General features: G+C 38.2%; 1 protein-coding gene and 1 long non-coding RNA gene across 4 annotated transcripts; one reads left to right on the forward strand and one right to left on the reverse strand.

Annotated features, from left to right (window-relative positions):
• Positions 1-136: 136 nt before the first annotated feature.
• Positions 137-1705, forward strand: LOC135619199 (uncharacterized). Its single transcript, XR_010489341.1, has 2 exons — positions 137-441; positions 523-1705. It is a non-coding gene; the product is annotated as an uncharacterized LOC135619199 (long non-coding RNA).
• Positions 1706-8685: 6980 nt separating this feature from the next.
• On the reverse strand, positions 8686-22635 carry LOC135619200 (E3 ubiquitin-protein ligase UPL3-like). Of its 3 annotated transcripts, XR_010489342.1 has the most exons (18): positions 21409-22635; positions 20696-20806; positions 20456-20572; positions 20146-20313; positions 19915-20076; positions 17744-17992; positions 17541-17662; positions 16022-17438; positions 14017-14106; positions 12188-13756; positions 11880-12107; positions 11687-11791; positions 9847-9927; positions 9692-9760; positions 9476-9604; positions 9255-9377; positions 9019-9178; positions 8686-8847 (listed from the first exon to the last, which is right to left on the reverse strand). XR_010489342.1 is itself a non-coding variant. In XM_065120987.1 (17 exons), exons 1-17 carry the CDS (start codon positions 22282-22284, stop codon positions 9113-9115), a joined length of 5679 nt encoding a protein of 1892 aa, XP_064977059.1. In that variant the 5' UTR covers positions 22285-22635; the 3' UTR covers positions 8849-9112. The 3 variants fall into 3 exon arrangements, 2 of the variants coding, with proteins under 2 accessions (XP_064977059.1, XP_064977058.1); XM_065120987.1 differs by lacking the exon at positions 8686-8847 and having other exon boundaries at positions 8849-9178; positions 14020-14106; XM_065120986.1 differs by lacking the exon at positions 8686-8847 and having other exon boundaries at positions 8849-9178.
• Positions 22636-25086: the final 2451 nt, after the last annotated feature.

The raw sequence follows: 25086 nt of genomic DNA on the forward strand, positions 1-25086 counted from the left end.
GTCGGATGGAGGTGCATCTCTCCTGGATCGGACGGTCCACAACGAAAGGTCGGTGGCCGTCCTCGTTTAATTAACTCACTTAAATTATTGTGCTTGTCCCGCGATTCCAAGTAGGAGAGAGAACCCTCGGTCGTCACAGCTCCTACAGTCCTACTTTAATCATCACTCGTCCTATTTCATCATGTTGTTTAAAACAAAAGACAGTAAGATCGTCCCCCATGTCCTTGTATAAAACAGCAACTGCAACATCTCAGAATCATAGGTGAGGAGAGGAGAGGAGAGGAGGGGATGGGCGGGGGGAGGAACTCCTCGTTGTTCGTTCGTACTCCTTTGGTGGCTGGTACCTGAGGACGGGAGGAGGAGTATTTATCGATTGCTTTCTGCAACCAATCTATACTCACAAACCAGATCATTGATAGGAATAATAGATCTGATCTTCCTGTGTGTGTGTGTGTGTGTGGTTTTTTTTTTTGGGATTAGGAAGACGTACATATATAACACCGATCTGTATGGTTTGTACAGCCTTTTGCTTCCGTTGCTATATACCACCACCACCACCTCTTCGAGGAGCTCCATGGACAGCATCCTCCTCGACCAGTCCCAGGTGAACCCAAGAAAAGTTTCTCTTGACGTCGCTGCTGATTCCGGAGGAAGGTTTGTGCCGAGAGCTATACACGGTTCTCTCGGCTCCTATTCTTCCTTGACCCAACATTTACCAGACCATCATGCTGCAGTAGGTGGCTCCCGGTCATGCGTGTCGCAGCCTCTGCAACCGCCGCAGCGGCAGCTGCTTTATGCTTCTCTTCCCTCTTCGTTTTGCGCTGATCTAATGGGAGGAGTGCCTCCTCCTCACCATCATCATCTCCCTCCTCTGCCACACCTTCAACAACCGCCTCTTCTCCCCCTTCCCTTGACCAAATCAGCAACCCTTCCCCCGTCTCCCAAGGTGACCAGAACGAACACCGGTACGGGGATGGCTCGGTCGAGAGACCACAGGACGAAGCCGAAGCCTTGGGCGAGTTCAAAGAAGGAAACACAGCCGTCGACCAAGGCCGCTGTTCAACCCCGCGAGCCAAAAGACGAGCCCCAGAAGACGATGAGAGAGGGGGTGGCCATCGTGTCCAACAACGGGGAAGGGAAGGAGGAAGAAGAGGAGGAGATCTATATGGAGTCCATTTACTCGCTCTCTCCGCCTCCGGCCAACCTTCCTCTGCCTAGTTTCCTTCTTACCAGGCACAGGGCCGCCTGTAACACCCAAGTTATCATGGAAGGTGGTGCTGGTGGCCGCGGTTGAGTGGACGCCGAAGCCGACGACGTCCTCCACCCCAAGAAAAAAAAAACATTGTCGTGATATTTCCTTTCCTTTTTTTTTTTTTTTTTCTAATTCCACGTTTCGGCAGACTTCAATTGCTGAATCATGGGAATGCAAGTTATGAAGGGGAAGAAGGGCCATAGTTTTGTGATAGCCCTTCTTGTCTATGGAAGTGTGGATCAAGGTCATCGTCCTGTATGTATCCTCTTTTTATTGGGTTAAGATAGGGTCTGTGTCCATCGCTGTGTGTTCACTTCTTATGGCCTTCTTTTAAGTAAGGCTTGGAAAACCTGGGAGCCCCTCCCTCGATTTGCTTTGTTCACTCTTTAGCTTTAATCGCTGTACCCACAGTGGCTTTGTAGTATAAATAAACAGACTCTGTTTCTTTCTTTACCCTATTATCATGATGTCTAAGTTCTGATATAGCATTGGGACGCCCCAATGTCCTATTTGCAAGTGCTGCTTCTAACCATCTCCTTGCAAAACATACACAACAGTATCTTTCTCCTGCGCTCTTTCCTTGATGAAACTTACGTCAAGTATTAATACTCGGGCGGCGGAATTCCAATATACGCCCCTAATAGAAGCCATATCTTCACTTCGCACACAACTTTGGCAGCAGTGAAGATCCAAGTCAAAAGAATTGAAGGGAGGAGAAAAGAAAGAATCAGTGGCCTTATCGACTCACAACGAGAACAAATGAGAACTCACAGATACATAACTGATGGGATAAAAAAATAATTTTATATATGAATAAATATAAGCATATTGTAAGATACAGTAGAATTAAGCAACAAATCCCTCCAACGGCTAAAAATCATGAGGTAAATCAAAGAAAATTTATTATAAAAATAATGTATATATAAATCTTAAAGTCTATTGTTCAAAACCCAAGCAACATTCGCAAGAGAATAATTAAGATATAAGGATTATGTTACTATGCATAATATCTAAAATCTTCCCAAATGATCACAACAAAAATACACTGTAAATCTAATCTAACTTGAGATGAGAACACTGTCTGGATGATTGAGATTAGCCCATGTGTTGTTCTTATCTTCTTTCATTTTCTTCTTCTCTTATTTTTCTGTCCTCAATTGTCACTGTTGCTTCTCTCTTTTTCACAACCACCACTGTCCCCTTTTTCTATCCTAGCCGTCACACATCTTGGTTAAAGGAGTTAGGATTTAGGTTAAAAGAGAAGAGGTTTTAATAGCTATGGGCTATGGGTTATTAAAACCCACTATGGGCTAAACTAATGAGCTATCTGCCCAACAACCTCCCCCTTCAACCCATAAGGGAGGCTATCTCATGACTCCTCTATGTGAAGTCATGCCGATCAATCGTCTTTTTATCTCCTACCTTTCTTTCGGTAAGATATTTGTCAACATGTCTGTTTTATTATCATTTGTGTGAATTTTTTGAAGTTGCAATTGCTTCTTTTTAAGTACATTTCGAATCTAGTAATATCTGACATCTATATGCTTTGATTTGGAATGAAAGGTTGAGTTCTTACACAAATAAATGACGCTCTGGTTGTCATAATGCACTATATAATTTTCTTGTTTCAGCCCCAATTCTTATAAGAATTCTTTCAATTATAATATTTCTTTGCAAACCTCTGTAGCAACGATATATTCTGTCTCTGTGGTGGAGAAAGCAATACACCTTTACAATCTGGATTGCTATGATATAACTTCCCTTGCAAAAGTGAGTACAAAACCTGATGTAGACTTCTTCGTATCAATATATCTTGTCGTATTTGCATCTATATAACCTATCAACATAGATGATCTATATCCAAAGCTTAAACAAACCTTAAAGCTCCCTATGAGATATCTAAAAATTTACTTTATTATTGCCTAATACTCATTGCTTGAATTTACAAGAAATCTACTAGTAACACCCACTGCATATACGATGTCCGGCCCTGTAAATACCATCGCATATATTAAACTTCCAATTGACATTTTATCTTTCTCCTTATCACTTGACGGGCTCTGCTCTAAGCATAACTTAAAGTGACATGAGAGGAGAACTAACTAGCTTTGTATTTCTCATACTGAACCTTTTCAATACATTCTCGATGTATTTCTACTATGACAACCAAATCTTTTTGTTTTTTCTATCATGAAAAATCTGTATGTCCAGTATTTATTTTGCTAGCCTTATGTCCTTCGTTACAAAGGATTCACTGAGTTCTTTCTTTAACTTGTCAATTGTAAACATATCTTTCCCAAGGATAAGCATGTCATCAATATAAAGTAAGAGAATAATAAAATCCTCACCAAACCATTTGATATACACACAATTATCTGAAGCCATTCTTTTATATTTATTTTTAATCATAAATGAATCAAACTTTCTATACGACTATCTTCGAGCTTGCTTCATACCAAACAAGCTCTTTCTCAACTTGTAGACAAAATTTTCTTTACCTTTGACTTTAAAACCTTCTAGTTGCTCCATATAAATTTCCTCCTCCAAATCACTATGAAGGAAAGTTGTCTTCATATCTAACTGCTCAACCTCTATGTTCAAGCTAGTAGCAATACCAAGAGCGACACGAATAGAATATATTTTAATAACAGAAGAAAAAATATCTTCAAAGTCAATACCTTTCCTTTGACCAAAGTCTTTCACAACCAATATAGCTGTATACTTTAGTTGAGAACAATGTTATGGAGTCTTCAACCTGAAAACATACTTGTTCTTCAAAGCCTTCATTCCCTTTGGTAGTTGCATCAAATCATATGTGTGGTTCTTTTGTAGAGCATTCATCTCTTCGTACATAGCAACTAACCACTTCATTTTCTGCTCACTTTTAACTACTTCTTAGTAACTCTCTAGTTCACCTGCATCAGTAAGTATCACATACTCATCTGTAAAGTATCTTTTGGAAGATTGTCATTATCCAGAAGATTTTCTCAACTGAGGTTTAGTGGGAAGTTGCTCTCCAACTACTTCTTGCTCAACATGTCCTATAGGTAGATTAACATCGGGCTATACACCATATTCCTACATATCTCCCCATCACCCTAATATATTGGAGGAGTAGCTGAGTCATAATCTACTAATCCTTCTGCATAAATCTTGGCTGGTGCCTCCTTCAAATCCTCAAGGGTTTGATCCTTAAAGAAGACAAAATCTCTATTTCTAAACACTTTATGCTTTTCTGGATCCCAAAACCTATAACCAAATTGATCATATGAGTAGTCAAGAAAAATATATTCTTTGTCTTACCATCCAACTTGGACCTCTCATTGTTTGGAACGTGTGCAAATGCACGATTACTAAACACTCTTAAATTCCTATAGGAAACATCGTTCCCTGACCATGCTTACTCTACAAAATCATCATCTAGGATTATACAGGGTGACAAGTTGATCACATCAACTGCAGTCCTCAAAGCCTCATCCCAAAACTTTTTGGGTAGCTTGGCCTATGAAAGCATACATTTTATCTTTTCTATGATAGTGTGGATCATACTCTTTGTAATTGCATTATGCTGAGGTGTACTAGGAACAGTCATCTTATGGTAGATGTCATGTGATCTGCAATAATCATCAAACAATCTTGTGTACTCACCACCATTATCTGATTATATGCATTTCAATTGCCTTTTTGTCTTCTTTTCAACTCTGGTATGAAACTCTTTGAAGATATTAATAATTTGATCTTTAGTGTTCATAACATATACCCAAACTTTCCTGAAAAAATCATCTATAAAAGTGATAAAATAAAGTTTGCCACTGATACCAAGAACATTAACAGATCCGTCAATATTTTTTATCCTCAAAGGACCACATACATCTATATAAACATGGTCCAAGACATGCATTTTTTTAGATAAAGCAGAACTAGCAAAGGAAACTCTATGTTGTTTACCAACCAAACAATCAATACAAGGGTTTAGACGTGTACCTTTGAGGTATGACAATACCTCTCTCTGGAAAGAACTTACAGCCCCTTCTCGCTTATGTGTCCTAGTCGTTGATATCATAACTCAATGCAGAAGTCTTTTTCTATAACATTCAACTGCTCGCCACAAGCTTTAGCCTACAAGCTGTACAAAGTATGATATTTCTTCCCACTAGCTATAATAAGAGAACCCTTACTAAGCTTTCATTGTCCTTTGTGAAATCTACTATCAAAGTCTTCATCATCTAACCTTCCAAGTGAAATTAAATTCAGCCTCAAGTCAATCACATGCGTCACATCCTTAAGCACTAACTTGCAACCAAGATTGATCTTTATGTAGATATCACCCATGCCGATGATGTCTATCATGTCATAGTTGTCCATCTTAACAATATCAAAATTTTCAAACCTGTAGGTAGCAAAAAAACTCCCTCCATAGTGTAGCATGATAAGAAGTACATGTATCAATCATATTGATTCTCGTAATGTCCTTTCTCACAACAATTGTAACGAACAATATCTTTTCTTGATATTGACTTGCTTCTATCCGTGCATGAGCCGCTTCTATCCTTAGACTTTATTATTTGTTCTCTAAGATAAGTACTTGTGAATCAATCTGAGATATTGCTGAATTCTTTCTTCTCAACTCCTCATTCAACAAACTGTTTGTTACTTGATTCATAATGACAACACCATCCGGTGCATAATTATAAAGGAAAACCACTATTGCCTTCCAACTTTTTGGCAATGAATTGAGAAGTAACAATGCTTGTAACTCATTATCAAGAGACATTTTCATAGAGGATAACTAGTTTGTGATACTGTATATTTCATTCAAATGCTCAGCAATAGAAGTGTCCTCTTTATATTTCAGGTTCACAAGTTTTCTAATCAAGAAAGCTTTGTTGTCAGTCGTTTTTCTTTCATAGAGACATTTTAACTTTTTCTAAAGAAAGTATGTAGAACTTTCAGTAGAAATATAGTGAAAGATACTATCATCGAGCCACTATCGAATAAACCCTATTTTTTAGTTTAACCTCTTCCACTCATTATCTATCATAGTTGTGGGCTTTGTATTATCCTCTTGCAATGGTCCATACAAATCTTTGTAATATAAGATATCTTCCATTCTTGGTTTTCATATCATCAAATCGTTTCTATTCAAGCTAATCATGTGAGAAACACTACCTACCTCCATGTTCGAACACAAAAATTAAATACCACTAAAACCCTGTCCTAACACCAGTTGATGGGATGAAAAGAGAATTTTTATATACGAATAAGTACAAGCAGTTGTAACATAAAACATAATTAAATTGAAATCACAATCAAATAGGATACCAAGATTTACGTGAAAAACCCTTCCAACGTGAAAGATAAAAACCATAGGGCAAGTCAAAGAAAATCCACTATAAGAATGCTGAATATACAAATCTCAAAGTCTCTTGCCAAAAACTCAAGCAATAATCACAAAAGAATAACTGAGATACAAGGATTATGTCACTGTACACAATATCCAAAATCTTCGTAAGTACTCATAGCAAGAATCCACTATAAATATAATCTAATATAAGATTAGAACACTGATTGAATGATTGAGATCAACCTATACGGTATCCTTGTCTTCTTCCCTTATTTTTTTTCTCTTATTTTTCTATCCTCAATTGTTATCGTTGCTTCTCTTCTTTTCACAACCATGCTGTCCTCTTTTTCTACCTTTTAACTGTCGAGCCTCTTGGTTAAAAGAATTAGAATTTAGATTAAAAAAAAGATTTTAATAGCTGTGAGCTATAAGTTATTAAAGCCTTGTGTTACGACCTAGTCAAACCTGTTCGCATATAGAAGTCTTTAAATTCTTGGTTTCATGAATCATGCTTGCACGCGTCCAAAGAGGACGCAAAAAGTAACACGAAGATGTTCGACAATAACCAAGAATGTGTGGATCCAACACACCCAATGTTCAAGCATTATTCCACACGCCTAAAAAGCTCAGGCTGGGACTGGTATGTTACCATATAGGAACTCGACGGATGGCGCTTCAAAACTTCGAGCCCATCAAGGTTCTAATTACGTGGTGCACACCGAGTTCTATATGCTTCGCATCGCACTAGTTTAACATAGGGCTTCATTCATCACACTATCCAGAGGTTTGGTCAGCCACCCAGACCACTACCACGTAGAAAATTTCCAAAGTGCTAGCTCATTTGTTTTTAGTAAAATACCTAATGTCTGCTCATGCTGGCTGCATCCTACTTTTGCATTGTTGTTCTTGAAAATATTTTGCATCCCTTTCTAGCACCGATTTACATAAGCTAATTACATATTATACTTTATAGTTGTCCATTTATCCTAACGACATCAGTTTTAATAACGAAAATATATATATATATATAAATAAAAAAAAATTAACATTGTAGAGGTGGTGACAGAAAATGACGTTACTAGCATCGATGCCGACATAATTATCGAGTTGCCCTTTCACCCTCGTTGCCCTCCGCCTCCTCTCCCTCTCGTGCTCACCCCTCGAAGAGGTGAACGAGATGAAAGTGATGGCCAAAGACCTCATGGTTGCCTCTGCCTCGTCCACCTCGTCTCCCCCTAGCACACACCTCTCAAAGAGGTGGACAAGGCAAAGACAATAGCTAGAGCCCTCACGACTGCCTTCACCTCCTCTCCCCCTTGTGCTCAACGCTTAAAGAGATGGATAAGAGGTGAACACAAAGCCCTCACAATCAAAATCACCATCGGCCCGCCCACCTCCTCGAGGGGTGAACACAAAGGGGAGAGGAGGTGGACACTAACAATGGCAAGAGGGGTGAGTGCAAGAGAGAGAGAAGATGGACACCGACGATAATGAAAGGGGTGAGCACTAGGGAAAGAGAAGGCAACGTACTGGGCAACAACGAGAACGACAATGGAAAAAAAATCGCTCAACAATTACGTTGATGTCGATGCTAACAACGCCATCATCTACCACCACCGAAATGTTAAATTTATCCTTTTATCTTTTATTTTCATATTCCATTAATAAAACCAAATATTTTATTTTCACCGTTAAGATAAATGAATCTAAATATTTTATTTTCGTAACTATAAAGATATCAATATAACTTTTAAAAATATTGACTAGCTACAAAAAAATAATCTATAATTAGCCCAATTTACACCATCATTTTTCACAAAACAATAAAAACTAAAGTATATATACCCTGCTGGAGAATAAAATAAGAACAAGACTGCCCAACCAATGGATTTTGCTTGTAGCAGCTGAGTCATAAGTTTATTTGGATAGCCAAAGGAATCTTTTGCACTCCTCTTAAAAGCCTGAAGTTTCTACCTCCACCAGACCCATTCAAACAGCAGCAGGTTTTATTCCTCAACTGAATCTGTAGAACCAAGTGCTGGTTCTAACTTTGATGATCAAACTTTTGATATATTAACGGATATCACAATAGAAGAGAATTCAATGCATCAATTCCTTTCCCTCTGGTCATTAACACAGGCTATCAAGTTGCTTTAACAGGTAATCGATCATGTTTTATTTACATCAATCGGAACACAGGGCTCTATATCCCTTTCAAACTCCAAATGTTGTACTGGACAATCAGAATCACCTGAGTGAGAAACTAATATTATTGAAGCACAAAAAAGTATATCGACCAGATATAAAGGGAAAATTTGTTGGGCATAATAATACAAGAATAATTAGAATATACATGCCGAGCATCATGATAATTCCATAACAACAACAGATCTGGTGTGACCGATCAAAGGTAGCAACTGACCTCATTGTTACTAGTCTCCCTTTGGTTGAGAAACAGATGATGCTGAGAAGAATGGGCACAAGACAGTACCTGTGCTGATTGATGAGTCTCACGTTTATGACAGATCAAATGATCCCTGGCCTTCACTGATAGCATAAAGAAGCTTCTTGTACATTATTCCCTAAAAATGGATTTCATCAGAGAGGTTGCACAAAATGAACATCAAAACCCCTAAATTTTGCAAAGACAACAAAAACCTTGGTTGAGTATGGGGGAAGTTTCAGGTAGTTAGCACAGGTCATAACACTGGGTAAGTCACCATCAGCTGACTCAGTTGCCCCAGTTCCATTTGTTGTTCTATTGGATAAATTTGAAGAATGCTGCCATTAACAGCAAAATCACATTGGTATACGACAGCATTACAGAGTGAAGAATATAAGAAGCATGATGAACTTCAACCATAATGAGCGGGATATACCTTTTTCACTATAGTCAACTTTGGATTTAGTGCAGCCAGGCCACCAGGTGGAAGCCTTGGAGCACCAGTCACAAACTGGCAAAATGCGTGCTGCTGCTCTGGTGTAAATTCCCCCATTATCTCAAGCAGCTAAAGAAACAAAATGAATCATAATATACAAATTCATCCATCGATACAGTACATATTAAATTCTAAACAAAGAAAGAAAGTACATACATTGACGATCGCAGGGCTTTTAGCTGTGTATCCATGATCAAATTTTATATGATCAACCAGCGTCTCAGGCTGCACAGAACATGGAAATGACAATTCTGTTGTTATAAGTTTAGAATAGCATAATAAAAGATAACAGCCAGCATAAGATTGTATACCTTCCACAATTCTCTGCGACCACAAATTAGGTAGTCAAGTTCATGTGGACAAAATATTTGCAAAGACGATATGTCAAAGACCTGAAATGGAACGAAAACAAAAATTGTTACTCCTGGAATACTTGCTGGTGGAAAAAAGATCCAAGTAGGTCAAACAATGACAGTAGTTTAAGGAAAGTAGTTCAAAATATGCTTCTTGAAGACATCATCAATCGCCATATATCTGCATATCGACTAAAACCAAATTCTTAGGGAACTGGCATCGTGCCATGTTGAGGAAATATTCACATGTAAGCTGATACAAACTAGGGCACGCCACATTAAGTGGTATAGCACTACAATACAACATTGAAACAACAAAGAGACACACAAGATTATCGCAATATGATGAACAAAACTGAATGCCCACTCGTATTATAGTCAGGGAAGGAGTTGGTTTTGTGATGGTCACATCAACATTTCACGTGATTAAAAATCTCCTAAGAGAAACTAAAAACAAAATGTACAAATGGAGCTTTTCATGCTTTCCCCAAGCGATGCTGACAATAAACTGACAAATAATACAAATCAGAAGTTCAGACCACCAAAATTGAGCATTCCTAGCATTATTGGTTGCTTTAAAATAGTGTAAATTTAGAATACAAATTAAAGCTCATACTAGACAAGATGGAGGTAAGGACTTGGAATGTTCAAATACCAAAGTGGCATAGGAAACTACCAAGACAACAGAGCATGCAGGAATCTACATTTAGCAGGAAATATAGTATTAAGAGGGACATTGTGGTCCCTGTAAGATTACCTGTATTCGTATGATATAATTTGATCTTATTGTTGGCAACAGTCATTATTTTTGCTTTGAGCCATGGAGCTTCTTTTCATATGTGTATATAGCCACAACGAAAGCAAGTTACGCTGGCTTTTATTTCGCTTGGTTCATTGATGAGGATAATTGTCTAAACCAGTGTCATTATTAGCCGGAACTGGTGTTGCCATGCAGGCTAGTTTTCTGTTCATTGATGCACTTCAACTACATTCTGAGCTTAGTGGAGGTTCCAGGAGTTATGCTGTTCTAACAATGACATTAGGTGATCAAATTTCATTTTATTCCAATAATTGCAGAAGATTCGGCCTCTTCACTGATAGAAAATGGTATGGACTCTTTTGTTTGCTTTTATATGTTTGGTTGTTGGACGATTGGTTCCAAAAATTAAGTTACATAAAAGTCCAATAGTCTTATCTGTTGCTAATAACCATTGGAAGTAGTCTATTATTTTGGGTGAAACACCAGAGAAATAATGAAAATTACATCCTTGACTAATTTACATTTTCCTATTTAATCATTGGTTGTACCACCATCTGTTCGTTTTAGTATTTTAATCACAACACTAACATATTGACATAGTTAGCCTTATTTCTTGGCAATCTGAAAAATAATGTGATTGCAATAGTTTTAACAAAAAGAAATAAGATGTGACTGTAACAGTGTCTAACAAAAATACCCTTCATACCTAAGATGTAGTTAACAATAAAAACAAAAGCAGCCTTAGCCAGTCTTCTCCAATCTTAGGTGTGGCATCCTCAATGATCACCCCTTCTTGCTCGGGGGATACTAAAAGTATATATCATTAGTGGGTTTTAACTTTTTATGTGGTTATTCTAGCAACAAAAAATAGAATAATGAAATTGATTCTTAAAATGTCACAGCTATATGTCTTGAGGATGCAAGAAACAGAACAATGCAAACCAGAATACAAACTCAACTTTTGCTAGATAAACTAAAGTGCAATGTAAGATCTCGGAAACAATCTTTTTAAGCAAAAAAAGAAAAAACAAAAGCTACCTGATTGAATCCTGCTCTAAATGCATCCATCTGCCTCGTAATTCCTGTATTAGTAATAGCATCAACAACCAAGGAAATGTACTCCTCCAAATTGTTGATATTAACCTGAAAAATGATCTCATCAAATACTAAAAAAGGTATCCTGGAAGTTACTGAAATAGAGAATATAAAACTATATTTCCTAAGCTCTCACCACAGTGCTTTCCTCTCCTTTAAGTATGTAATCAGGATAGCCAGGAAGAGTAAAATCTAAACATAAGTCTTCAATTGGAGCACCATGGAATTGTAAATCAGCAGTTGTCTTTCGACTGTCACCAGCAGTTGCATCCATAAACTGTTTGCAATGAACAAGAACTTGCATTTCTTGTAATGTCTTTCCAAATTCAGCATCAAATGACAAGATGTCATACAAATCAAGCTCCTGCAATCAGACATTACTTTCATTGATTGTTTATGATGACTAGATTTAATAGACACTTATGCAGGTACTCTATAACTTACTTGACCCAATACAAGTTTGTAAAATGCTGTAGAAAGTGGCAGATCCAAAAGCCTCCCATCTTGTAGAGCTTTTGCCATTGTTTGACCAACCAGACGAAAATACTCTAAAACCTTTGAAAACTGGCTACCATCAGAAGCACCTACATTATGCGACCAAGGACGAGGAAACAAACCAAGAGGAGCTTGTATAATATCTCTTCTTTGAACAGAAAAGTTGTCATTATGTATCTTCATTACTGAACCATCATCAGTCTTTCCATCTTCCATTTCACCTCCATCAATTTGCATCACATTATTATCTGATCCATAGTTGGATCTCCATAACCCCAATTCAACCTTTTGCAAATCGTGACTCAACAAAGTATAAAATTCTAAGGTTGGACCCAACCCTGTTCCAACTTCACCAAAATATTCTACTTCAAGGACAGCCTTCTGACTAGAATACATCTCCATAACTTTTACTGCAGAGTCCAAGATTCTATTTCTAGAAACACGAACCTTTTGTCTTTGCAGTCGACCAATGCGGACCTCTCTTTCATTTGCTGAATTAGGATTATCAGCATTTTGTTGTTGCTGAAGTCGATGCAATGCACGAGATAGTCCAAAAGCTGTAGAATAGAAATACTGTCTTCTGATCTCAAAGGGAAAGAGAAAAGGGCATGCTTTTGTCATTTGGTAACACCATGGAGGAACACTACCACTACATAATGCCAGAGCATCCTGAATTTGGCGGGAAAGTTTCGGCGTTAACTTGGTATTAACAAACTCTTTTGGAGGGACACTTATACCAGTCCTATATAGCCCATCCACACCAGTAATCTTACCCTCGGCAAAATCATCACTTACTGCTTGCACTCTCAGGCGAGGAGTCAGCTGATTCAGACACTCTAAAACACGCAATAATGCCAATATATTATACGTAGGATTAGTTTTTTCAAGATCACAAGGAAGATCAGCTTGCAAAATGCTATCCAGTAGTGACTTCTTTTGCCACCTATTTTCACAGCTAGAATTGGAAGCAGAAGCAGATTTCGGAGTCTTTGACATTGAAGAAGTGGAGCCTCCTTGAGAAGTCCTGTCAGCCTGGCCATCAGCCTTTTGGTATGTGATGGTAAATACATCATTGCAGAATCTACTGCCATCACTGGGTAGATCAGATCCATTAAATCTTTCATCATCCTCTTCATCAAGAACAAGTTGACGTTGGAAAGCTTGATAAATGGTCCAATGCTTGCTAAGCTGCTTCCCTCCTGCTGTGAATATCAATTTGTTGCAGTTATCACTAGCACCAGTGCCTCGACCACCTCTGATACCTCTGCTGCTTAAAGAAGCAAGCCCAGCCATAGCAGCAGCAGCAAATGACATTCCCCTTGAACCAAAAGCATTTCCACTTCGTAGTTCAGTGGACTCTGAGTCTCTTGTAGAGATAGCCCTATCACTAGAACCTGATGAAGGTTGTGCCTGACTACCACTTGCAGAAGGATCAACAGCCGCATCATCAGCAGGATCTAATTTGACATCGTGTACCTTCTCTGGTACACAAACAGGAAGAGTCTCATCTTTGAGCTCCTGAAAGTGTGATAACAAATCAAAGCATCAATGGCAAAACCACCAAGATTGGATGAAACATGACCAACTAATTTGAAAATGTATTATTATAAATTTCAACTCCTAGACGCACATTTTACATTACAGTGAATCAACCAAACTCGCATAAGCAGATTATCACTATATTGAACAAATCAGTACTAATGAAACATAACACTAATAGTAAAAAATGTAGAAGGACAGTAAATCAAACACAAAGGAAAATAAATAGTTTGACATACCACCTCCTCATGATCATCGTCTTCATCATCTGAGACATCCTCCTCAATCATAAGAGCATCAATCTCAACAGGAGACATGTCCATCTCATCCTGTACAGCATCAAGATAGTTCAATAACAAAAAATTAAAGCAAAAAATATTAGTAGGCGATTGATGGGTAAGCCCCCTAAAACCAGTACTGGTCCATAACCCATGCAGCCACCCAATAACCAGAACATCACCTATAAAACATCTCAACCTTAATGATGTAGATGAACTCCAAATTACATGCAATTTTGATTGATCAATTGCTTTGTCGTATTTCAAATTGTATCTATAAGATACCACTGTTAGAAGGCACCAATCCGCAAAAACAATATTAGCAAGAAAAAACATCTGAAGCTTTAAAATATTAATAAAACCCTTAAAGAAGCACCAATTTAAATTTCTATAATACAACTAGTTCCCAAAGTAAACATAGTTCAGATAGACCTTGGTGCCACTGCAAATCATAGTGACAGAACTTGACATTGTAAATCCTTGAATTTAAGAAATTTAAATAGTAGAGCATCTTCAGACTCAGAGTAACCACCACTTCAAAATTGGCATCATTGTGTAGATATTTTGCATTCAGAAATTTGGAATGGCTTCTACATACTATATTTTCATATTGATGAAGCATTCAACTCAATTATTATTTGCATTTTGAAATTGAAAGAAATTGGACCTTTACATATAGGATCAAATGGTCTAAATCATAGGTGTTCTGACTCAAATACGAAAGCAGGAAATACATGTCCAGAAAACTTCATTAAATGCCCCAACAAACAAAACTAAGTGAATTCAAGCTAGAAGTTACAGAAAAGAGTAAACTAAGAGAATTGTCATTAAGAACAATCTTTGGACTCTCAGGTGTTTCCCTTTATAGAACTAATGTCAGAAGAGTACCCATGTATCTTTCCCCCAAAATGATTGGGAAAAGAATCTTATCAGTTATCATCAATGTCGAGTTATTGTTGTCATTATCATTCTCATCACATATAAACCTCATGGGTTTAGAATTTACAATTTTGGTTATAATCAACAATATGGTGCTTTGTCTTGTTCCAGGAATGGGTCAGAACTAATTGTTTCAAACATTACCAATCAAAACATGCAACCATGATATCTGATATGTACACACAAACAACACACCAATACTTTTGAAGTCTAGAAGATATGATATGCACAGAGGCCCATTGGTTAGTCATGAAAGTATTTTATTTTGTCTTGTTCTTCTTATTTTATGCACGTGGCTAAATCTCAACAGTCATTTTCAATAACAAGTGCCTTCTCTAAGACCTGGCTTTCTTTGTGACAGTTTCACCAAGAATCTTGTCACCTTATAGCAGATTCTTCTTTTGTGCAAAATACAATCATGTCAAGCTTCGTGAGTTTTATCTAGCAGCTTTCTCAAATATGTACATATACATACATATATGTGTATACAGTCCCAACAGAAAAGAGTTGGAGGAGAAAAAAAGCTTTACCTATCAGATGTGATAAATCTGATAGAGGTGAAAATACGAATTAGACTTCTCTACTACCCACATAAATGGAACAGCAAAACTTACTTTACCCTTGATAGTTGTGCAATAGATGAATATTTGCATGTGTATATAAAAGAAACTATTCAATATTAACATGGTCATAGAATAATAAAGTAGCAAATGTAATCAAATATGATAAAATACGCAAATTTCAAAGAACTCCAGATCCATCCTAAGATCTGGTTATTTCTTTCTTTTAAAAATTCTCACAGTACACTGTTCCAAACTGATAGTTTTAGTGAAAAAGTTCTGCATGATTATCCTGTATTTGACTCGGCAAATTTCAGTTCAGTTAAAGGTTGTTGCCTTAAATTGTGGCGACTATTTACTAACAAAGATTACAAAAAAGGTTCCTGGTTAGCATTTTTGTATCAGGACTAGAATTACTGCCTATGAAAGTATATCCCAAACAGAAGGAATCAAAGATGTGAACCAACCTCAGATCCAGAGTCACTAAGTGCAGGTTTCATTTCTGCATCTTTATCTGAAGCAACTCTTCTACGAGTAGCTTTTCTTGTTTGAGGTCCTCTGGCTTCCTCAGATGTAGATTTCAAGACTGCCTTACCCTTCCCTTTAGAAGAATTTGAACTTCCCTCAGCAGCATCATTTCTAGCTGGACCTCCAATTGCTACTGATGACCTAGATCTAGTTGAAGGGCGATGGCCAGAAGCAGTTGATGCTGACGATAATTGGGTACCAGCTCCAGTAGCTACAGATCCAGAATCAGAATTTCCTGCTGATGCAGAAGACTTTTGTCCAGAGTCAATCCGCTTAACCCTTGGCCAAAGGAACTCTTCGACAACTGCTAGACTTGCCAGTGGTTCGATAAGTACAATATTTGATGAGTAATCACGAAGAGATTTCTCACCCGGTGCTCGACATAAACGCAACTTAAAATGCTGAGACAAGGCACTTAGACCTGATGACAGACGTGCACTTCCACTGGTAGATCTAGACAAATGGCTAAGGACAACTGGAAAACGTTCCAATGAAGTTAAAGCATTTTGAAGCTTTTGAACCAACACAGTCATGGGAGTTGTGTGTCCTCCCTTTGGTTCATCTGGAAGAGCAGTTGCGATAAATGACCTGTACCTCCTCAGTGCTTGTTTTCGAAGCTTTGGCAAGTTAGCTTCAGAAATTTTCTCCTTTCCAAATGTTCCACAAGACAAATAACTAAGAAGTGCCAGAACGACTCCACTTCCAATAAACTCAAAAGTGGACACGTCGCCTTTGCTAAGTTCAGCCAACATCTCTGATATTGCTCCATCTAATTCTTCCTCGATGCTAGATGATATATCAAAGGAAGAAACTAAGGAGGCTTTAGATTTGCCTTTGCCTTTTGTCCTTACAGTCTCAACACTGGAATTTAATTTTGTGCAAAGATTTTTCAAACGAAGAAGATCATCTGTAACTCCAACTTCAGTTGCACCAGGATATGCAGGAAAAAATTTATCTTTGAAAGACTTGGCACAAGCACTGACAGAAGCACGAAGACTAGAACTTGGAGGTGGGATTTCAAATAAATTAGGAGGTGAGCCGACAACTGATAGTGAACGCTTTGATTCATCCACTGACCCAGTTTCTGTATTCAAGCCACCACTACGTCGCCGATAACGCCGAGAACGTGAAGATATTACAGGTGCAGAATCACCATCCTTCTCAGAGATGGATGTTTGAGAAGGAATGGAACTTGAGGTATCTGGGCATATCAAAGCATCCACTGCATGGACAACCCCTTCTCTCACAAATATCTTGGAAAATGTACCTGGAAGCTTTTCCATCAGAACCTCTGCTATCTGAAGAGCAGGTATCAAGACTTGTGGATCTTTCCATGCCAAAATGCCTGCTAAGAAGCTGCAAACATGGAGCAAAGAATCAGCAAAGACTAAATTATGGCAGTCAGAAGCTTACCTCTGAAAATGACCTGAACAGAGTACAGAACACGGAAATCAACACCTGGATATGTTTGTGGCACTAAGTAAAGATTGAATCATATCAGCTGAGCTGAAATACATCAACTTTCCGATAATAGCCAGACACTTGTGGCGGACTGAACCATTTACACTAGAAGCATACACCTACGTGACAAGATGCTTGGGTCAACATTTGGGCAGCAAAAGTACTTACAAGAGCAAAAGTCCAAACACCAGTATCCAAACCTGTGTTAGAACAGGGAGTAAGTCAGTTCCAAACTGTTGCAGAAGTTCAGGTTGTTCTTGCAGTAACTTTTCACGGGCTGAAACATCATTTGTTGCTAAACCAGGCTCAACTGGTTTACCAGGAGTGATGCCTGTGGATTTCTTTATAGATGATCCTTTCACAGTAATATTGTAGAATATTGGTGTAGAAATAGTTCCTTGAGGCAAGGGAGGAAGAAGCTCATCCACAAGGTTCACAATCTCATAAACCTAAATGGTAGAATGCAACACAAATTAGATACTGAATAAATCTAATGATGATCTTTCTAGTTTCTACATGAATGTAAATAGAACATTGAACTCACTAAATTTGTTCCCTGTACAAGCATTTCTACACATTTCATGCATGTGCTGAGAGAATTGTAATACAAAAATCTTTAAAAGATAAAAGTTTGCAACCAATTTACTTATTGCACTATCAACTTCCATTTGCTAGCATCATCAGATCAGCAAGCAAGCAGGAATCAAAATATTTTCATGGACATGAAAATCATGAATGCTTAGGTATACAATAAAAATTAGACGAACACATTTTGTAAAAATACAAGTCCATTAATGAACAATATAGGAAGCTGGGAGAACACATATTAAACCAAACACCTGTCATTGAGGAGTCCTATCATGTGACTTGTATTACAGATAAAAAAGGGCTAATACCACTCCACATTCGATTAGCCAGCTAGTCATTAGTCAATCTTAGAAGACAAGCAGCCAGCTTGAACTACAAAGAACATAAGTTTTGGCAGAATCAGATTGGTCAATAGTTTTGCAATAGAGACTCTGAAACACTATCCATGAGACTCCAAATACAGTGTTAGTTGATCTATTCAGAAAGAAAGCGTTAACATAGAAATGCATAGAAAGCATGAAAAATAACCCAAAACACCTAAATTTAAAATTTAGGTCATAGGGTTAGATCAAATTGCTTCCACTATAACAATCACATGATACTAACCAGCCAACAAGGCTTTACCAATTTCACTGCACAGCCATAAAGTTCAGTGACGCTTCTCACAACTGAATCTTGGGACAATAATTTGATTCACACTAAAATTTAATGAATCAATTAAAAGTTTGGTTTCAGATTATGCTGCTCAGACTTGGCACTTTAGCCTGCCGGATTTGCATAAAGAGAAACCTGCAATGGTATGAAATACAAGTTTGACTGAACCAATATTTTATGACCTTAGCCGACATTGACCAAAACTTGACTGGACACATTCTAAATTGCCCAGACTTAGCCAATTCAGGCCAATATGTAGCTGGCTAGAAGAATAAGAGCCATTGTTAGAAAGGAAGAAAAATAAGAGAGAAGAAGAAGCAATCAGCTGCCTGTCGACATGCCTCTGCTGCCAGAGGAAGAGGGGATGAGGAAGAAAATTATGCCACCAACCATCTGCATCCACTTGTCCACTGTGCTTTACTACTATCAGAGAGAGAGAAAAAGAGAGGAGACAGAGAGACGAAGAAATGCCCTCAAAACTCACATCGTGGAACTCATGGGATTTGAGACTAATGAGTCAAGGGTTCCAAATTCATGGGGATTGGATCCTTTTGGGTATCCTTAAATATCTCATGAAAGCCCATCTCAATGGTAAGAATAAAGGAAAGAAAAGATGAGGATAACAAAAAAGAAAAAAAAAGGGAGAAAAATGAAAATTATTTCAACAAACCTTGAAATAACTTCAACCTATTTTTAGCTTGAAACAATTTTAAATAAATAATGTAAAAAATAAAAATTAAAGTAAATAAACATATAATATTTTAGATTTTTTTTAAACATATGTTTTATTTAGAACTATATGTTGAAAACATCTTGATTAGCACTCTTTCCAAGTTGTAATACCTAAATCCTATAGTTAAACAAAAACTGTGCATGCTCTATGATCCATGTTACACTCAGTGCATTTGCACCTGAGCCGGAGCAGCCTTAAAAGTGTGATCAAATTTGGTTCTGAGAATTCAATGATTTGAAGCTTATGATGGCTATTATGTATCCCAGCAATTTAAGATCACCTTGTTGAACATGTAACATACAGCAACTCATAGGCACAACAGTTTGTCAACAAAAGTCACTATTAAAGAATACAGTGACTTTAGCACTGGATGAAACCACATAAAAAGTAAGGTACCTGCTCAGGTGGCCTTGTCAAGGCAGGTGAAACAGAAGCACCAGCAACAAGCCCAGAACCAGAGAGAATGTCTTTAAGAGTGCCACTGATTCCTAAAAGTAGAAGAGTTTTAGCTGCTAGTGGGGATCCACTTGCACATGTTGACAAGAGTCGGATTAAACCCTGAAATAATTTTTTAGTCAATACTGGTGGGCCTCCATAATAAATTATTACAATTGCCTGTATGCGTACCGTGTATGTCGATGTACTTAGAGAGGCTTGTCCTCCTGAATTACTAAGAGATATTAGCCCAGCAGCTTGTGCAACTAATCCATGTTTACATAACTCATCCAGTTTCTCAGGAGATGAGGCAAATGCTTCTGCAATTCGTGTCAAGCAGACAGAAGCATGTTCCAGCACCTGTCGTTGTAGCCAGCAGTAATCAAAAGATGAACATGAAAACTATCTTAGCTTATATAAACCCATAACACAAATTCATAATCCTACAGTCAATGACTCAAAAAAAGAGGCTTAGCATGTTAAATGCAAAGAACAGAATAACCTTTGAATCATGATAATTAAGAAGATTGATCAGCAGTGGAACTGCTTCCATCACAAAGTCAGCTGCATCTGATGGAAGTTTCTTGCACATATTTGCTGCAGTCGATAATGCTACTCTCTGAAGAAGAAATAAAGTGGCCAAATGATGATAACATGAGAGACCAATCATGACAAGATAATTATACAAACACCTATACACTATCTCCAATATAAAATTTTTATAATTATACAAACACATTACCTGAACTCCTGTGGAGAAGAAATCAAGGTAAGACAGAACTGCCATAAGTGCGCCGGCACGCAAACATGCAGTCGGGTGTTCTTGTGATATCTTCTTCAGTGCTTGCAGAGACTGAAAAAAGTATAAGTGATTCAAGAGAATGGTAGATTAACTAGGTTCTAGGAACAACCAATAAGTAAGAAGCCAAGTAAAACTTGCAATCATTCCACGGAAGAGACATAGTCGCATATATTAGTTGCACTTCTAGGCTTCTTGGAGGGAAAAAAATTTACCCCACAAAGATCATCTTGATTTCATGAAAATCAAAACATAATTCCTTTACTAGCCAGTGTCTAAGTATCACAATTACTTTCACCTTCATACCCTTTTTTTATTTTGACAACGAATGAACCCAAATTACACTTAAGAATGAAAGCATATGATGCATTCACAGTAAGTGATTTGGATAAGGCCACATTCTGAAGGTCCAGGATCAGAATATAAAACTATAATCTGAACAAATTTGCTTTTCATACCACAGAATCGACATGTTGGTGGACTGGTACATACACTAGTGATGCAAGTGTTGTTATTAAAATATGATTGCTTTCAGGCCACAAATAAATGGAAATTAGGCAACCCAGTGTTATATTTTTGTTCACGATGGTGCTTTTTATATCGATATATACAAACAAAATGCTGAGATGATTACAACATAAAAGAATTCGGCGCACCTGTTCTGCTAAGTCCATGTACTCAATTGTGAGGAGACGGGCACAAAAACATGGCACAGCACCATAATGCACCACAGCAGAGCATGATGATGGCAAGACGTCACAGAGGTGGGTGAGAGCCCTTGCAGCAAGTAGCATAATGTCAGGGTTGCTCTCATGGTTGAGTAGACCCACGAGCACGGGCACGAAGGAGTCCACCGAGAATGAACCAAGAGAATCCTCAGTCCCAATTGACAGCATCTCACAAAGCTGGGTCAGGGCCTCCACCTGCCGCCCTTCCTCTCCATCAGCCCTCAGCCCCGTCAAAATCTTCTTCAGCCGTGAGCTCTGCTGAGAAGAAGAGGAGGCCAACAAGGCCGACGATGGCAGCAGATCATCGAGCCCTGCGCCTAATTTCCTGAGAAGCCCTTGAAGTGCACTGCTAGTCGAAGTGAGATTCTGGTGGAGAGCACTAGCGCCGCCCTCGCTATCATTATCATCGTCAGCTCCCCCACCATCAAAGTTCAATCCCAAGATCCTCCCTGCATCCCGATCCCTGGCCCTGTCCCTGTCCCTGGACCGGGAAGCTTCCGGCTCCCTCTCCTTCCCCTTATCCGAGGCATCCCTATCCCTATCACGCTCCGCAGGAGGGTGGTGGTTTTTGCCAGAGCCACGGCGACGGCCAGAGGAGTCGCCGGCAGAGGAATCCATAGGGCCGGAGGGTGGCGGAGGAAGAAGCGGCGGCGAGGAGTTTCGGGAGCGACGAGAGCGGGTCAAGATGGTCGAGGGAGGCGGCGGGTTGGTGCGGGAGCGCTTGGACGGGCGACGGGCCGCGGGGGGCTGAGAAGAGGGCGCCGACGAGGAGGCCTCCGCCCGCTTCCGGCTGCGTGTTTCCATACAAGAAGGGACACCTCCCTCGCCCTTGGCCGAGGCGGCGGCGGCGATCAGGGTTCCGGCGGGAACATCAAAGATCGAAGGGTTAGGGTATTATAGAATCAAGGTTGGATATAATCGATTGAATCCGGCGGAGATCTACACGACTTCAAGATGCCTCTGCGATTTATCGATCGCCTGCGAAGAAGGGATTGGAAAGACGACAAAGGGAAGGAGGGATTGAGATTGATCGAGCGATTCGAGAGAGAGAGAGAGAGAGAGAGAGATGAAAAGGTAGGAGAAAGAGGAAGGGAATAGAGAGAGAGAGAGAGAGAGAGAGAGAGGCGGGGGGCGATGTGGGGTGATGGGGCTGCGGTGTGGGAAGGCTTCGTGGCGGTGAGAAAAGGTGGCTTGGAGGTGGTGGTGCGGTGCTTATGGACACAGTATATGCCGTTGTGGCGTGGCTTTTAGGTCTATTGGCTTTTGGTTGATCAGACCGCCCCTCTTTTTCTTTCTTTATTTTTTAGCGATTTACCGAGAAAATATCCTTCTCCAATCGTACTTACCGTCTTTCGTAATTTCCCATCAGTGATCTTTTCTTTTAAAAAACTTTTTAAAAAAATAATCCCCAAAGCTGTAATGTGTTTTTTCGGGAGAATTTTTTCATCCCCAAAAACTGTTTAGCGTTTTAAAAATATTTATAGTATTTTTATGAATATAAATACTATAAAACTAGCTAAAAAATATTATATAATATTGTTTATTTTAAAAATATCATATAATATTTTTAAAATAAAATACTATATAGTATTTTTTTTATTTATAGTGTTTTGCAAATAAAAATCAATCCAAATTTTAGATTTGGGTAAGAAATAATGGTGACTTTTTAAAGAATATTTTTGAAACATTAAAAATAGGAAGTGATGGTTTATGAATTTCAATAAATAGATACCATTCGAAAAAAAAAAACCAAAAAAGATATTTTCTCGCGCAATCACCTTAGAAACTTTTCCTTTTGATTTATCATGTAATTATCTTTTTATTTTTCCTAGTTTTGAAAATTCAAATATGACACCTCAACCGTTATTATTTATTTTCTAATATTTTGTATACCTTGATACGGATACATCTCATTAATCATTATTTATTTTATATTCTTAATATGAAATAAATTTCCTGATTCAAGGAGGAGTGGACCGTTCTCAATTTTCTTTTTTATCTTAGCTTAAGTTTCGAATCGATCCGTACTATAGTTGAATAATAAATGTTTTAATATTTTATATCATGACGTAAAAATTAGTATATCATATTAATGTAATATATTATATTAGTTGGTTTGAAAAAAATATTTAGGTCTTGTTTTAAAAAAAATCTGATTAAATTATAATATTTAGGGCGAAATGATTCGAGTCGGTTCATATTTGCTTAACTCAGTTTTGATTAACTCTAGATTGGTTTTTGATGATTCCACATCGATTCAAGTTGGTTCATGAAATTTACATCGATTTGACTTGAACCCAAGTCAGTTTGAAATTAGGTTATTTCAACTTGAGTTCAAATCAATTTTAGGTCTAGTGAGCTCACTATCTTTCAAAGATTCAGTATCTTTGAATCCAACAAAAACAAATATAATGGACTTTACTTGATGTGATGTGGTGGATTTTGATGATTTTTTAGAGATATAACAAATTCTTAATTTTAATCCTTAATTAAGACCGAGTTTGATATCATTTGTCTCATGTGTCTGCTATGCCTAGTCAGCAATCCAAGTTGCACATGCTTTATGTAAGAAGCTATAGGCCTATCATAGTATAGAATTCTCATTAGACTTGATCTTTCATGTCATCCTACGTATAATATATGTTGACATTTTTGACACATTTGAATGTCTCATTGATTGCATGCACGAGTGCATGTGCCCCAAGGATAAACAAATAAATAATTATATGGTGATTCAATTGGGATATTAGTAGATTGTCAAATATGATTATTAAATAATATTTTAATTCATTATTAGAAAGAATGTGTCTCCGTAGGGTGAGAGGTATAACTCCATTTATAACTTATTTTTTATCATTTGTTGAAAGAATGTCATTTTAGATATTGAAATTGTTATGCATCATCAACAAAAGATTCATCAGCATGTATTAAGTGTTTCAAAGACTAAGAAAAACGAGAGAGAGAAGATGAGGAACAGACGATGCGGAGGAAGAGAAGAAAAAAGAAAGAAGAGGGAGGGGAAGGAGGGTGGAGGAAGAAGAGATGATAGTTACCGATGAGCTTGAAGCATACCCATGACCGTCAGCACACAATAAGCGTAAAGGATAATGACAAATGGCAACAATGGGGATGCATGCAATATCAGATAACAATGCATTGAGAAGAAGGCTTATGTTTGCTAATCGATAAGGAAAATTATTTTTTATTATTTTTTATTTTTAAGTAAGTTGTGATAGGGCACATTATGGATCATCCTACGGGGACCTGACCCCCGCCACATCTGCCCAAGCACAAGATCTCGGGAGGGAGATAGAGCCACGATAGATGTGTCGCCGATAATCCGAGATGCAATGGCCATCTCCCTGCACCATTCGGTGTCGTGCCAACCAGTCCCACCGAAACAAGGATTGGTAGAGCCACGATAGATGTGCCATCGATAATCCGAGATACAACGGTCATCTCCCCATGCCGTTCGGTGCCGGGCCAACCAATCCCATCGAAACAAGGACTGTCCCAGGAAACTTGGGACAGCACCGCATGGCGCCATCCCACGTATCCCGGACAGCGAACACCCGAAGGTACATTCGCCGCTCATCAGGTTTGGCT

This window comes from Musa acuminata, chromosome BXJ2-8 (assembly GCF_036884655.1).
Source record: "Musa acuminata AAA Group cultivar baxijiao chromosome BXJ2-8, Cavendish_Baxijiao_AAA, whole genome shotgun sequence".
Classification (NCBI taxonomy): domain Eukaryota; kingdom Viridiplantae; phylum Streptophyta; class Magnoliopsida; order Zingiberales; family Musaceae; genus Musa; species Musa acuminata.